Source organism: Pseudochaenichthys georgianus, chromosome 23, assembly GCF_902827115.2.
Source record: "Pseudochaenichthys georgianus chromosome 23, fPseGeo1.2, whole genome shotgun sequence".
In the NCBI taxonomy this organism is placed as follows: Eukaryota; Metazoa; Chordata; class Actinopteri; order Perciformes; family Channichthyidae; genus Pseudochaenichthys; species Pseudochaenichthys georgianus.
Window position 1 is genome coordinate 10,927,777 of NC_047525.1, and position 13,744 is coordinate 10,941,520.

General features: G+C 38.4%; 2 protein-coding genes across 5 annotated transcripts in view; one reads left to right on the plus strand and one right to left on the minus strand.

The window, feature by feature from the left end:
- Nucleotides 1–2,390: 2,390 nt before the first annotated feature.
- On the plus strand, nucleotides 2,391–7,077 carry LOC117439017 (endoplasmic reticulum-Golgi intermediate compartment protein 2-like). The gene is made up of 14 exons (XM_034074696.2): nucleotides 2,391–2,520; nucleotides 2,987–3,120; nucleotides 3,201–3,309; nucleotides 3,421–3,467; nucleotides 3,545–3,612; nucleotides 3,727–3,767; nucleotides 4,045–4,155; nucleotides 4,403–4,498; nucleotides 4,636–4,691; nucleotides 5,039–5,137; nucleotides 5,451–5,548; nucleotides 5,658–5,820; nucleotides 6,459–6,535; nucleotides 6,619–7,077. The coding sequence occupies exons 1-14, from the start codon at nucleotides 2,516–2,518 to the stop codon at nucleotides 6,697–6,699; spliced, it is 1,185 nt and encodes a 394-aa protein (XP_033930587.1). The 5' UTR covers nucleotides 2,391–2,515; the 3' UTR covers nucleotides 6,700–7,077.
- Nucleotides 7,078–7,163: 86 nt separating this feature from the next.
- The window catches only part of LOC117439014 (fatty acyl-CoA reductase 1), a 51,647-nt gene continuing 45,066 nt past the window's right edge, over nucleotides 7,164–13,744 (minus strand). For 3 of the 4 annotated variants that reach the window (XM_034074692.2, XM_071201746.1, XM_034074694.2), the window contains exons 8-13: nucleotides 13,467–13,496; nucleotides 13,149–13,216; nucleotides 10,899–11,070; nucleotides 10,684–10,813; nucleotides 9,603–9,730; nucleotides 7,164–9,465 (exon numbers count right to left, since the gene is read on the minus strand). In XM_034074692.2, coding sequence (XP_033930583.1) covers nucleotides 9,303–9,465; nucleotides 9,603–9,730; nucleotides 10,684–10,813; nucleotides 10,899–11,070; nucleotides 13,149–13,216; nucleotides 13,467–13,496 — 691 coding nt within the window. In that variant the 3' untranslated portion in view covers nucleotides 7,164–9,302. The remainder of the gene's footprint in view (nucleotides 9,466–9,602; nucleotides 9,731–10,683; nucleotides 10,814–10,898; nucleotides 11,071–13,148; nucleotides 13,217–13,466; nucleotides 13,497–13,744) is intronic. The other variant, XM_034074693.2, reaches the window with a different exon arrangement.

A 13,744-nucleotide genomic window follows, 5' to 3' on the forward strand; every position in this document is an offset into this window, starting at 1 on the left:
ATTTAATCCAGCGTCCGGAAACACCCGAATAGAGCCGAACGGACACGATCTCCTCCTAGGCAATCCCACCTCATATTCTTTTTCATCTGGTTGTGTAGACACACGCCAACAATAGACACACTTTTTCCAACAAAGGAATGACATAATGGTACTGTTTTGACCATGTTGTCACTTTTACAATCAGAGACTTATGTTCAGCAAAATCTCAGGATTTTCAGAAAGGAAAATCCTGAGCCTCATAGGCCTCAGTAGGTAAATTATATATGTTATAAACCCACATAGTGTATCATTATTTCAATGAGAAATATGTGATCTAAAATGTATACTTAAAGATACATTGAGAATCAGTGGATGTATTTATTTAACCATTACAACCTTTGAGGACCCTACAAAACTTGTTATCTTAAATTGTTATTGATAATAGACATATATGAATTTGCATTGAGGCACAGTCATTTAAAGGTATGTTTGTAAAGTATTATTTGAGCCATAAAAGCAATGCCAACATGTTAAGGAAACAAAAATATATATAAAATATATGTTGTTGGCAAAGTGTGCTGCATCAGCACTGATTTATCAGGCAGGTGATGTGATGTTAAGGGAAATAAATCATAATTTTTTTTAACAATCCAAAACTGCTATATCAGCAGAATATTTGCTAAGTGGCAGAGTTATCATTTTCATATCTTAAAAAAAGCGGGGGGGGGGGAAGTGACAATTCTGAACCAATACACTGCCAAATAGCATAACCAAAACACAATATCCACCCCTGGTATGTCTCCATGGAGCGTGTCTGACATGCTCTACGTGCTTGTGTGCTGAATAGAAATGGGACCACCGACCCACAGCTTGATCTGTGAGCTGACAGCACCCATCCCCCAACACGCCCATCTGTGCTGCTCTGCATAGACAAGCAGACCTGGTGCATGCAGACACTCACTGCAGAGTACACACATGTGCTTCACACAGTTCATCTACACATCTGAGTTGTTTCTTTGATGCATCCTCAGCCTGCAGCGAGTCATAAACATGTCCTTTGTCCTCATGGTGATAATAGCATGCTGAACCAGTTTGTCGTAGTCAAACATTATCTTGTCTTCACAACAAGGGTTTATCTTGTCAGTGTGAGCAGCAACTTCATTTCTGGTGTGCAGTTCCAACATACGCCTGTAAATACTTCTCCTGGAAGTCAATTGTCCTTTGACAGATGTTGTTAGTGTCACTGCAGATGAATGGCCATAGACATAATGTGATTACTAACTGTGAACTGGCCAGTTTATTTCACCTAAAAACATTATCAGTGCTTTACAGTCATATGTCATTACACTACTTGATTGATTTATCTGATAAAGTTCCAAACATGTACTGTCTGTTTCTACAGGACAAAGTCGAATACACATTACAGTTTACAAAAAGAAAGTTCAATTAATTCCATGTTAAAATATGTAAACTAGGCTGGAAGTCATATTAACAAAAGTCTGCTGTGTTGGCTTTGGGTTTCTCTGCAAACAAAGATAAATCTACATAAAACGAACACTCCTCTTGTCTGACTTTATTCACGGACTATTCAGGTAGTTTCAAAGCTGGTGTGCTTACCAAAAAAATACTGAATTACATAAACTGTTGTTGTATTTGCAAATAGTCCAAAAGCACAAGTGATATAAAACCATTGCTTTACACACAACCATTTTAACATAATGCTCTAAATATCAGCGAGTAGAATAATTTAGATATAGAGAGTGAAAAGTGAGAAAACAATAACTATGCATTAAAGACAATGCAAAATAATGCAAAGTTGACCAATCCTCAAAAGTATTTTGATATTGAGTCTGTGCTAAATGCACTGGTGAAAAAAGTATTCAGAAGAAAAAGTACTAGAGTATGTGGTGTAAAGTAAATCAGTACATTTACTCAAGTACTGTACTGAATTACAATGTTGAGGTATTTTTTTGGTATATTTTGATGCCAATACTTTGTACTTTTATTTCAGTAACATTTTGAATGCAGGACTTTTATTGTAACAGAGTACTACACTCTTGTACTCAAGCGAGTAGGCTACTTCTCCCACCTCTGCAAGAGTATTAGCAATCCAAAAATCTGGTATATTATACTGTATCATATTGTGTTAAATAATAGTATATTACAAGATATGTAATTGTATTTCATTTTAACAGTTTATGTTAACAAACTACTACACATAGTTCTACAAAAAAGGGCATCGGTTTCAGGTTTCAGTATCAAAGCGACACCCCGTGTTAGAACGGCGACATTGCTACCTGCGCGTTCACGGTGCACGGGGCGCGCACGCTTCAGTTCGCACTCACCGACGTCATATTTACCCAAACAAGGAAGACGCAGGTCCGCCCACCTGTCCGTTCTTATTATACATCCATGAACTGTGCGCGTGAGCGCAGACCGTGGATGTAATATTCGTCAGAGATCATTCATACAGCCGAACATAACTGAATGATAATGGCTTCCAGGGATACTGTGGTGCGATTTAACCTCTGAGTAGATGAGGTAAGAGTTATTATAAATGAATGTTATTGTGAAGGCTGTGCTGCTTTATGGTGACGGTAATATATTGACATGAAACATCTCTACTGTTAAAGCTGTTTTGCAGCATATGGATCTGAATATTGACTGTAAAGAAACCTAATATTTGTATTAATTTGTATCTATCTTTTTGCATTAGTATTACAGTGCTTATATACAGATATAAAGTGTATTAGTAGGGCCTACGTTCTGTAGGAACATTTTAAACATTGTTTAATAATAAATCAGAATGGCTACTAAAGAACAGTGTGTTTCAATGTCTTCATCTGTAACAAGCATTGGTGTTACCGAACAATTCAAATGTTGAAAGAACATACATGGTTGAATTTGCATGACTTAATAACATGTTAATTGTATCATAATTTAAACCTGTATAAAGCTAGAGGTTACAGACAGGGCTCCTGAATGTAACACTGATGTTATGATTCAGGAGATGGAGAGCATCCCTGAACCTGAAGATGAGGCGTCTGTCTCAGAGGAAAGCCCTAACCCTGGTGAGAGAGCTGGACGCCTTTCCAAAGGTGTCAGAAAGCCACGTGGAGACCTCAGCCTCTGGAGGAACAGGTGGACACTCCTCTGAAAACAGAAAGACAACAACACCATACAGACACTATTAACAGTAACCCTCTTCGTCTTACTCACAGTGTCGCTGATTGCTTTCGTTGCCATGGCTCTTCTGGCTTTCTTCAAGTTCTTTGTTTATAGAGACACTTGGATGAAGTATGAATATGAAGTTTATAAGGATTATTCCAGGTAAGTTTACTTCCAGAGCTGTTAAATTATCACATGAAAAAGTCCCCAAACAAACATGCTAAACAGTATATGACAAATATTATTCCCCCTCTTCTTTTTCATTATTCGCAGTAAATTGAGAATAAACATCGACATCACAGCTGCCATGAAATGCCAGCGTGAGTATCCCGCCCTCTTTATCATAAATGGTGAAAATATGTCACGTCATGCATGCATTTGATGACTGTGATTGCAGATGTTGGAGCAGATATTCTGGATCTGGCTGAGACCATGATCACATCCAACGGCCTCCAGTACGAGCCTGTGAGTGAAGCATGTCTCCAAACATGAGGTCAAGTTTAATTCAGTGTTTGTTCTTTTTGCAGAAGCATTATTAAGATTTGGCTTTTCCAAAGTGTATTCTTTGTGTTTGTTCAGGTTATTTTTGGTCTGACTCCACAACAGAGAATGTGGCAAAGGTAAGCTGTCATGACATCAGACAGGGAAATACTGGGAGAACAGGAAGTGTTATAAAAGTCTTGTTGTGTCTGAAAACAATACATTGATTTAATTTTCAGTTATTTTAAACGTGTATTTAAGGTGATACATTTGCATGCATACTGAAAAAGAAAGAACATGTTTTTAAATCTTTCTAGAAAAACTGGAATAGTTATCTACAGTTCAGATCTAGTTTAAGTGTAGTTTGAGTTTTCAGTCTGACAGTGTACACGTTGCCACTCTTGTGTTTGTCCTCAGGACGTTGCTTCTCATACAGAACAGGCTGAGAGAGGAACATTCTCTTCAGGAAGTCCTTTACAAAAGTGTCCTCAAAGGCGGTCCCACTGCCCTGCCCCCCCCCCCCGGTCAGTCACATCATGCAAACAAGCTCTTTTTTGTTTTATACTATATGCAAATATTGTGCAGCCTGTTAGGTGTGTTGCTGATAAGCAATTAAAGGTATTCTAAAAGTGTTTAACAATTCTTAGACCTAGGGACATACATTACATTGGTCCCTTTTGCTCCAAACTCCCATGATACCACACTACATCACAACGTCATCTGGTGCGTTTAAGTGTCAAATTATGTTCTGAATAATTGTGTGTTTTTGCTACAGGGAGTATGCCTCTATAGAGCCACTGAATGCTTGCAGGGTACACGGGCATGTCTACGTCAACAAGGTGGCAGGAAACCTACACGTAACTGTCGGAAAGTAAGAAACTAGAACGTTAATTAATTTCTGACCATGATCCAGCTGTGGAATTTGCTGAGCTATGAAAAACAGGCATAGATATTATGCTATATTATAAAGCTTTTGTTGACACTTTAATACTAATTTGTGTTTTTCAGGCACATTCACCATCCACAGGGTCATGCCCACATTGCAGCTTTTGTCAGCCATGATAGTGAGTAACTCTTTCTAATTATGCTTGCATATGTTTTCTTTACATTCTCTTAACAGTACAATTGTTTTAGTAATCTACTCTTGGTCCAAACTACATTTGAAAGTAGAGATGACACACAGGCACAGGGCATTTCATTTGAAAGAATATGCAAGACAATTTGACCTTCATTGATACTAATAAATGGTGCATTTTTAGATGTTATTATTATTCGGAATTGTATTGAACGATTTGTAGACAAACAGCAACTATATCCAGTGCAGAGTGCATTATTTCCAGGTACAAATTGAGCTATTTTTGTGATTCTCACCTTGATTGAACCTGAGCTTCCTCTCGTCTTTGCATTACAGCGTACAACTTCTCCCATCGGATTGACCATTTATCTTTCGGGGAGGAGATATCGGGCATCATCAATCCTCTGGGCGGCACAGAGAAAATCACCTATAACCGTAAGTTACTGTTATGTACCAAGAGGTAGGAAAGGATAAAACATTTGATGGCATTTCCTGCTAAATTAATGACACGTTGAGACATTTATCTGATCATGAGTTAACTCAAATGGTCCTTTGCTCACCTTGGTGGATCACTGCTTAGTAGAGATTATTGGAAAGAGGTTGCCTTTATTGTAAGCACTTTGATCAGATAATTAAGTTTCATTATGCGTCTCTTTAACTAACCTTTTTTTACCTCTTGAAATTGATAGACATTTTTTAAATATTGAGGTTTTTGCATGCATTATTTCTGGTGGCGTGTTTCCTGCAGATAACCAGATGTTCCAGTATTTCATCACAGTGGTTCCAACCAGACTGAACACATACAAGATATCTGCCGACACACACCAGTTCTCTGTGACTGAGCGGGTGGGTGAAGAGTCATTAAAGCCCATTACAAAGAAGCATATTGAACAAAGGATGAAGAAACAAAGGGAAACTTAGGATACCACTAACCATCATGCCATCTGTTTCCAAGGAGCGGGTGATAAACCACGCAGCGGGCAGTCACGGTGTCTCCGGCATCTTCATCAAGTACGACACCAGCTCTCTGATGGTGACGGTCAGCGAGCAGCACATGCCTCTCTGGCAGTTCCTGGTGTGTCTGTGCGGCATAATCGGGGGTATTTTCTCCACCACAGGCAAGTCTGTTTAACTGCAATCACATTTATTCATCATCTTGTCATCCATTTCTCTTGTTTCTATGACTTAAGAGCGAGTGAAAAAAGGTTTTGCAAAGAATTCTTTTTCTGAATGACCTTTTATTTGTTTTATAAATCTATGAAAACAGGGTTCTATTTGTCAGGGTCATTTAGTTTGTTATTGTAATACTAATTTAAACCACAATAGGCTGAAGTAAACCACATGTGATAAATAGGACTAACAGCATTCATATTTTCTTTCAGGTGGATTTACAAGTGCATATACTATCAGTTAGAACATTTATATTTTATTACAGTCATGTCAAAATCCTGATCAAAACTAAGATCTTCAACTTCCAAAACCTTTTTTACCTGTTTTCAGATGATAAAAACATATTTTATTAACATCCTGCAAGAAACTTTTTCTCATGTAAATCATAAGCATCTTAGAGCTTATGTAGAGCAACAATGTCACATAGGAGGAAGGCCTGCAACATAAGTCATATATGGGACATCATCCTGGAGCTTTTAAATTCAAAGTAAAACAGCTGCATATGGAAAATAATTTATAATCTTGTGTTGACCTAAAACGTGTCCGAATCGATCTATTTATCGTTGTGTGTTCCTCTCTCCTAAAGGCATGCTTCATGGGCTTGTTGGCCTCTTTTTTGATGTTATTTGCTGTCGCCTCAAACTTGGAGTCTACAGAAGAGAGGTGAGTCTTTAATACAAAATACATGTTGCCACATAAACAATCTTCATTACTGATAGACTTACCTGTACTGAAACTTATTCTAGGAGGTGCAGCTACACAACGAGATGAACAATCTTAACAATCACCAGACTCCTTTGTTGGCTGAAGCAGTCCCCCAGGAGTAACTGTTTCTCTGTGAGCAGGCTTTTGGCCATTGTTAAATAACGTCATCGATGTCATATAATTGTGTTTTCTACAAGTTGTAGACTTTATGTCCAATAATAATATCATATACGCTGATTGTTTGGCTGCCATTCAGTCCATTAAAGTTTACATATTTACAAAAGAATGAGGTCTTGTGTTAAAGTCACTTCAGAATAAAGGTGATCAAACATTTTTTCAAATGACATCATCATGCAGTTAACAATTTAGTTATGTATTTCTGTTGTTTGTTCCATACAGTTAAAGAGCTCTGCATTTGCAAAGTCAGCACATTGTTTTGTAAAACACGTACAGGAGAGCAACGCAACCCTTAAAACAACATTGTAAGAACTGTTATGATACCACTGAAATGACTGCTGACATTCTGGGTGATTATCTGGGTCTAAATGTCAGAGTACAGTTACCATGAATACACCACAGACATGGGCTTTGCATAAACATTTATTAAGTTGTGTCCCTTTTTCTCCCATTTAGGCTCGTAACTGTTATGCATTTGTATTCGGTCAAGAGTCAAGCCACATACAAAACAACACAGTTTTCTCATGTTTAGTAAAACACGGACTTGCCTGTCACATTTAACACTTTTGGTAGACTCTGTAGGAAGCTCTGTGGTGGAATCCTGTGAAGACTCTCACCAAGCAAAGATCAACAGTCAAATAAAAATGTTTGGTAGTTTAAAAGAATAAAATGAACTTCAACTATTTACAGGTCTTCCAAACTTGGGTCATTGATTCAACACCATGAGGGATTTTAAATCCTTTGTTTATAACCTAGTACATTTGTGATTTAGGTCTAGACTAACAAATAGGTCACAATTTGTCTTGCTTAAAATAGTAGTCCACATCAGGGTAGGTATGGCGTACCTCAAGGCTCCATATTTAGTCCACTACTTTTCACTTCTTCTGTTCGGCAGAATATTCAGCATGAATTCTAACTCTTATGCAGATGACACTTAACTCTATATTGCAAGAACTCGTAATAATGCTTCCATTCTCTGTCCTGTTCACTAGCTGTTCAAAAGCAGAACATATCTTACTTGTCTTACACAAATACAGTTGCTGCAGTAGGTGTTTAAAGTAGCAGTTTTCTAAAAGTACGATCTTTCTTTGATATATTTAACAGACCTAATTACCTTTTCAGTAACAAGAGGCCTGCCTCAAGAACTAAAACAAATCTTCAGTCAAAAGTTTCCTTATCTTAACATCGCATATACATTTTGTTTGGCTGTTACCTAAGGTACAACACCAGCTTGTGCCTCATGTAAAAGCATCACAGATCAGGACATTTCTCTAATAAATAAATACCCTGCAATGTTTTTTTTTATAAAACCCTGTAATTAGTTGAAAGAGAAATAAACGCTGTGACTCAAATGTAAAGCTAATTTACAGGCGGCACAACTTGGGGTTAGGTCTCCATTTTTATCAAATGACCCCACTCTCTACTACGCTAAGTTGCCTGCTCTAAGCTTGGTCCTCTAACCCACAATCTCGGACATGTAAATCACTGATATTGTACTGGACCCATTCCTTGGACTTCTTAATTTTGGTTCTTCTATATCATCATTATGTCTTTCAGAATTTTATTTGGAATTGCTAACTACTATAACTTAATTTTAATTCAAATGTGTTTCCACCTGTAAAGAGCTAAACAAATAAACTCAACTCTGATGTACTCTTATTTATATATATTACACTGCCAAGGTCTACCACATATATCAGACTTTGACTCAAGTATAAAGATGTAAAAGTAGTAAACTTAGTTTCAGTACAAACTGCTGTACAAACAGATGAGCATTCAAACAACCATGGTTTATGTTCAAAGACATATGAACGTTATCTTCGTGATAGTAAATAATGGAGACAGATATATATTTTTTGGTTTATTTAATGATACTGTTGTCTTGAACTGTGTAGTCGGAATTTAGATGTAATACTTGTCTCAGTTTAGAGACTTGAGATAGATAACCAGTTAGTTTTTAAGGTGTAATCTTAGAAAGGCAGTAGATACACATAATGTAAGATAGAGATCAAAATCACTTGCGTAGTAAAGAGAGGAATTGGATTTCCCCACAGTTAAACTGCAGAGAACCAAACAAATCTTAGAGAAATCATCCTCCAGTGGAGCTCTGCCATATTTCAAGTATGAACAAATAATAATAAGTCAAGGCAATGAAGCTAGATTCAGGTGGATGGAAACAACGATGTGGAAAAGAAAATGGACGGCACACAAAAGGCTTATTGTTGCATATATAATTGGCGTTCACGTTGAGAAGGAAACTGTAGGAACAAGATGAATACTTTTTTGGACGGATTCTGGTGAGTGAACGGTGCAGGTACTGATGATAGATTTCCAAACGAGACAAATTATTCATATTTGTAGACCTCTTTTCTCTCCTTAGAGTGCTTCATACGACTGTAGCCTCCCACCTGTAGAGAGCCCCCAGCTGATCCACACACAAAGGAGGATTCAGAGTGTCCTTGACGGACGGTCGGAGTCTCAGATGTTGCATCCTGCTGACAGCTAAAGGCCAGGGCGGCCGTCTCTGCCTTGAAGAGTCGAGGAACACTCACTTGGTTATGGTGCTGGATGCGCGGAAGTAAGACAGGAACTTGAAACAGAGGCTGACCACAAAGTACCAGATGTTTCTGGCCATCTGGGAACGGGCGATAAAAACTCTCCAGATGAAAACCACCAACAGGGTGTTGAAGGTGTAGCGGATGTTCCTCAGTCTGGGAAAGAGAGAGGAAAAATGTTGATGAAAAATGTCTAGATCTTATATTTATTTTGTTTCTGATGTTAGTGGCACACTTGCCATAACAGGCTTCTTGTCCTGTTTTATTTCTGTTGCATTGTCTTGTTGACTTACTTCCTCAGATGCTGCCTGGCAGCAGGAATGTCAGACATGTCTTCATTCAGGACGTACTTCTTGGTGCCGATGCAGTAATTCTCGATGTACTCAGGCCAGTTCAGCTGCCGCACATCAAAGTTAAATGTCTGCAAGATAGAATAGAAGTTTAAGAAGTCCTGAGACAAAGGCAAGACCAAAGATACTGTGTCATTTGTAATTGAACTTTAAAATGAAATCCCACTATCCCTCACTAGATGGAGCAATAGACCCAATAATACCATTCAAATAAGAGCAGATGGAATATTCCCTAAATGGCTTTTTCTCTTAATCATAATAAGGTTAAATAAATCATGCATACATCTGTTTATAGGGGGCAAGAACATAATCTACTTGAAAGTAGCAATACCACACTGTGAAAATAGGTAAATAAAAGTTTAGCATTATCACTAACAAAGTCTCATAAGTAAAACTTGTCTTTTGGACAATGGCCCAGAATTCTGTTTAGTTAAATCTATGTTATTAAATTCTTATGACTAAGGCATTAACCTATATGATATACACAATATTGTATTGTGTCATTGTGGAGCCAGTTTTAACTACTTTATGTACACCTAGGTAATAATAATAATAATAATAATAATAATTTCAATTTATATAGCGCCTTTCACGAAACCCAAGGACGCTTTACAATGGGAAGTAACGCAACAAAAAGTAATAATAATCATACAGATACATAGGCTGAAGAAAACAAAACAGGAACAGGTTGCTGAGTAGTGTATATTAGTTGAGGTAGTTCTATCTATAGCAAGTATTCACTCTCTGCCTGAATACCTTGATTTGCAAAATAACTAGAAATGTAATACATTTTAAAGTACCATAATACCCTCTGAAATGTGGTAAAATATATGTTTAGTAACTAATTTCCTTTCACTAAGTTGTAACCTGCATTCAATGGGTAGGAGGAGGTTAATAACAACTTCAGGTGGCGTCAGATGAAGCAAATACGTATTCAGACTGGATCAAGCAATCTGGTTCCTCAATAAGCTCAGGAGGTAAATTATTTGGCCCAAAGTGGCAGTGTGTTTGTGGATAAGCATACCCTCCTGTCCTCTGGGGTGAGCTGGCTCATCAGCATGCTCATGTTCTCCGAGTTCCACTCCCAGTCCTGACTGCTGAAGTACTCCAGCAGGCCGATGGCTTTGTGCAGACGGTTGAAGATGCGCATCATCCTGAATCATGAGAAGGGGTAAAATGTCACTACACACTTGAACTTCTCTTTAGATTTCAAGTATAACAGATTGTGGCGAGTCTTACTGCGGCTTCTGTCCAGAGAGGCGCAGCACGAAGTCGTAGATGAGGGCGGGGAACTTGTGGCTGACCAGGATCCAGTACTGGTTCATCAGGTAGTTGGAGGTGATGTTGGCGTTGGGCCGGCGGAAAGCCTGCTCCAGAGGGTTCCTCTTGAAGGACAACATCACGTGGTGCTCTGCAAAAGGTGAATTATTCAAATAAAAATACAGTATTTGTCTCAGACGGAATCTTTTGTACCATAAAAAAATACTTTTGACCTATTTCTTTAAAATCCAACTTTTTCTTAGTTTTTGTTCAATCCGAATGGCCAGGAAATATCCAAATAATCCAATACCGGACATGAATAATACATTGTGAAAGTTTTGCATGGGGGTATGTGATTCCTGTCATCCATATTTGTTTGGATTAGGAAATAAAAGTTGCAATAATATTGTGCAGTGGTTAAAATATGTTTTATCCAGATATTTATGGATTTTGTTTTAGCTTGTAATGGTAATATTTGAGACGCAACAACGACTAGGGCGAGCAGTGATCTTGGATCTCATGATGTAATAAAGAGGAAAAAACTCTGAATGGTCCAGGTTATCAAAATCCACTGACCAGGAGCAAAGAAATGGGAAAATGCACAAATTGCAGTTTCTACACAGGGATCACGACTTCCAGGAACCATGGCTTTAATCATAACATGATTTCCAGCTCTGGATCTAGGGGGAATTTCAGCAGCCTTACAATGACTGGCATTACCCCCCCCCCCCCCCCTCATCCACCTCCTCCCAGAATCCAGCAGCAGCCATCAACAGAAACAGAAAGCAGCCATGTGACTTCAGACATTACATCACACACGGCACACAAACTAGGCCTTGCACCGCTCGTTTCCATGGCAACAGATATGTAGTGGTTGCAGGGGCAGAGATGACCGTATCCAGCTGTGGCCCGGCCCCTCGCCGCTAACCTTCAGTCACCCTCCAAGATCTGGGAGAGTCACCACACAAAAAGGGCTAACATTCCCACAATTCCCTGCAACAGGGAGCTACATCCTCCTTTATCTGTCACAACACTCGTCATTTTAGATTAGCTTCATTTCTAATTCTCATTTTGGCCGGTGGGATTATAGTTCACGTTTTTATCTTTCATAACAGTGATGAGACCCAATCCCGCTACGAGCCATCTGGGAGCAATTTCCTCGGTGGAGCGAGCATGTTTGCTAATCTGAGAGGGAATGGGAAAGAGAGAGTCTGTTGTCATCGCGCCAGCCTGACATCCACAGCTCTCTAATCCTACTGTATCTGCTGTGCAAGTGTTTTACTTTTCTGTACACAGGAAACACAGTTGTATGTGCTTAAATATATGTTTTATGTTGTGTTTTTCATGAATTGGGTTAATTTCATAATAATTTGAGTGATTCAAAAATAATTGTATTGTAGTATTTGTAATATGTAGTGTCCTAACAATCCATGTCTGGGAAATTCAGTCAGATAAAAAGATGTTGGTATTCATTACATATTGAACAAGTCCATGTGTCTACAGTCATAGACACTTTTCTTATGCAAGTTTAATGTACTTTTTATAAAAGCTAGTATTATTTTGCCAATTTCAATAGTAAAGTAGAGCTAAAATTAGCATGTGTTGCATCCACATACATACATGCAAAACATGTTCATGTATTCACACAAACCCACCTTGACTCTAGGCCAAATTTCAGCGACAACTGTCCCTGCCGAAAGGTGGTGAAAGATTTGTAGACCGACAGCTGACAAAAATATAGCTCTACTGGTTGCAGCTCAAAAAGTTAAGGTTGGTATGAACCAAAACAGGTTCCTACCAATATGATGTTCCAAACATTGTTTCATGGCCAAATCATTGCTTTTCAAACATGCCTTTTACATTTTAGGGAAACAATTGAGCTCATCAATTGAAATTGCAAACCAGTTTTTCTCATAGCTTTCAAGAAAAGCTAATATATTGAGCACCTGCTTTCCTTGAAAGGAAAACCCCTCTTAAATGTCCCACTGACCCATCTTCTGTGTGTTTCCAGCAGGGGGCAGACCCTCTCCACAGGAGCCCTGACTACAAACTACAGGACTTAACCACTTCTCAGGGCAGTTAAGTCACAAAGTATTGATTGGAGATGATGATGAATGGGACAACAATATTATGGGATGCCAGCAGGCTCAGACAAAACAGCTCTATAAAGACACGCCTGCAGAAACAGGTCTGTGCTTCCTTTAAGAAAGACAACCTTATTGTACGTACCAATCTGTCCCCAGTGGAACGGGTTGATGCCGCCGGTGGTGCAGTTGTACACCAGAGCTGATTTAGGTCTGCAAAGTGGGAGAGAGGAAGGTCATAAAGAAGCCAATAAAATACATATTAGACTGTATTTCCTGCACTAAACAAGTAGTAAGCTATGATACTATGTTGCTTTATAGGTGCCTTCAATTACAGTTAAGTATTGAGTATGCGACACAACACATGCAGAGCCGTGCCAAAAAGATACTGAATAAACATGTAGGCTGAGGGAAAGCTAGATTCATCTTTTCACATCATTTCCAATTCAGAGTAAATACTTAACTTTCATCTTTCTGTTTTTCTGTTTTCCTTCTGAAAATAAGTACAGGTTGTCAGGAACATGAACACTGGTATAATCACATCACAGGCAGTCATGTTGCTGCATTATGATATATGTTTTCTTCCATGAAATACATTTGTTTAAATGTAATTTAGGCATCCAGATGTTTTCAGCATCATTGTAGCTATTATTTACCCTCCCCCACATCCCCCTAAAACCTTTAAACTGATCCTATTAAAATACAAATCCTTCTTTCCTTTCCACCAACTTTCTAATTATT

What these genes read in the sequence shown, in the direction of transcription:
- LOC117439017 (XM_034074696.2), top strand. An exon ending in AGCTTTTGTCAGCCATGATA is followed by an intron (nt 4,692 to 5,038) that starts GTGAGTAACTCT and finishes TTTGCATTACAG; the next exon opens with CGTACAACTTCTCCCATCGG. An exon ending in TTGGAGTCTACAGAAGAGAG is followed by an intron (nt 6,536 to 6,618) that starts GTGAGTCTTTAA and finishes AACTTATTCTAG; the next exon opens with GAGGTGCAGCTACACAACGA.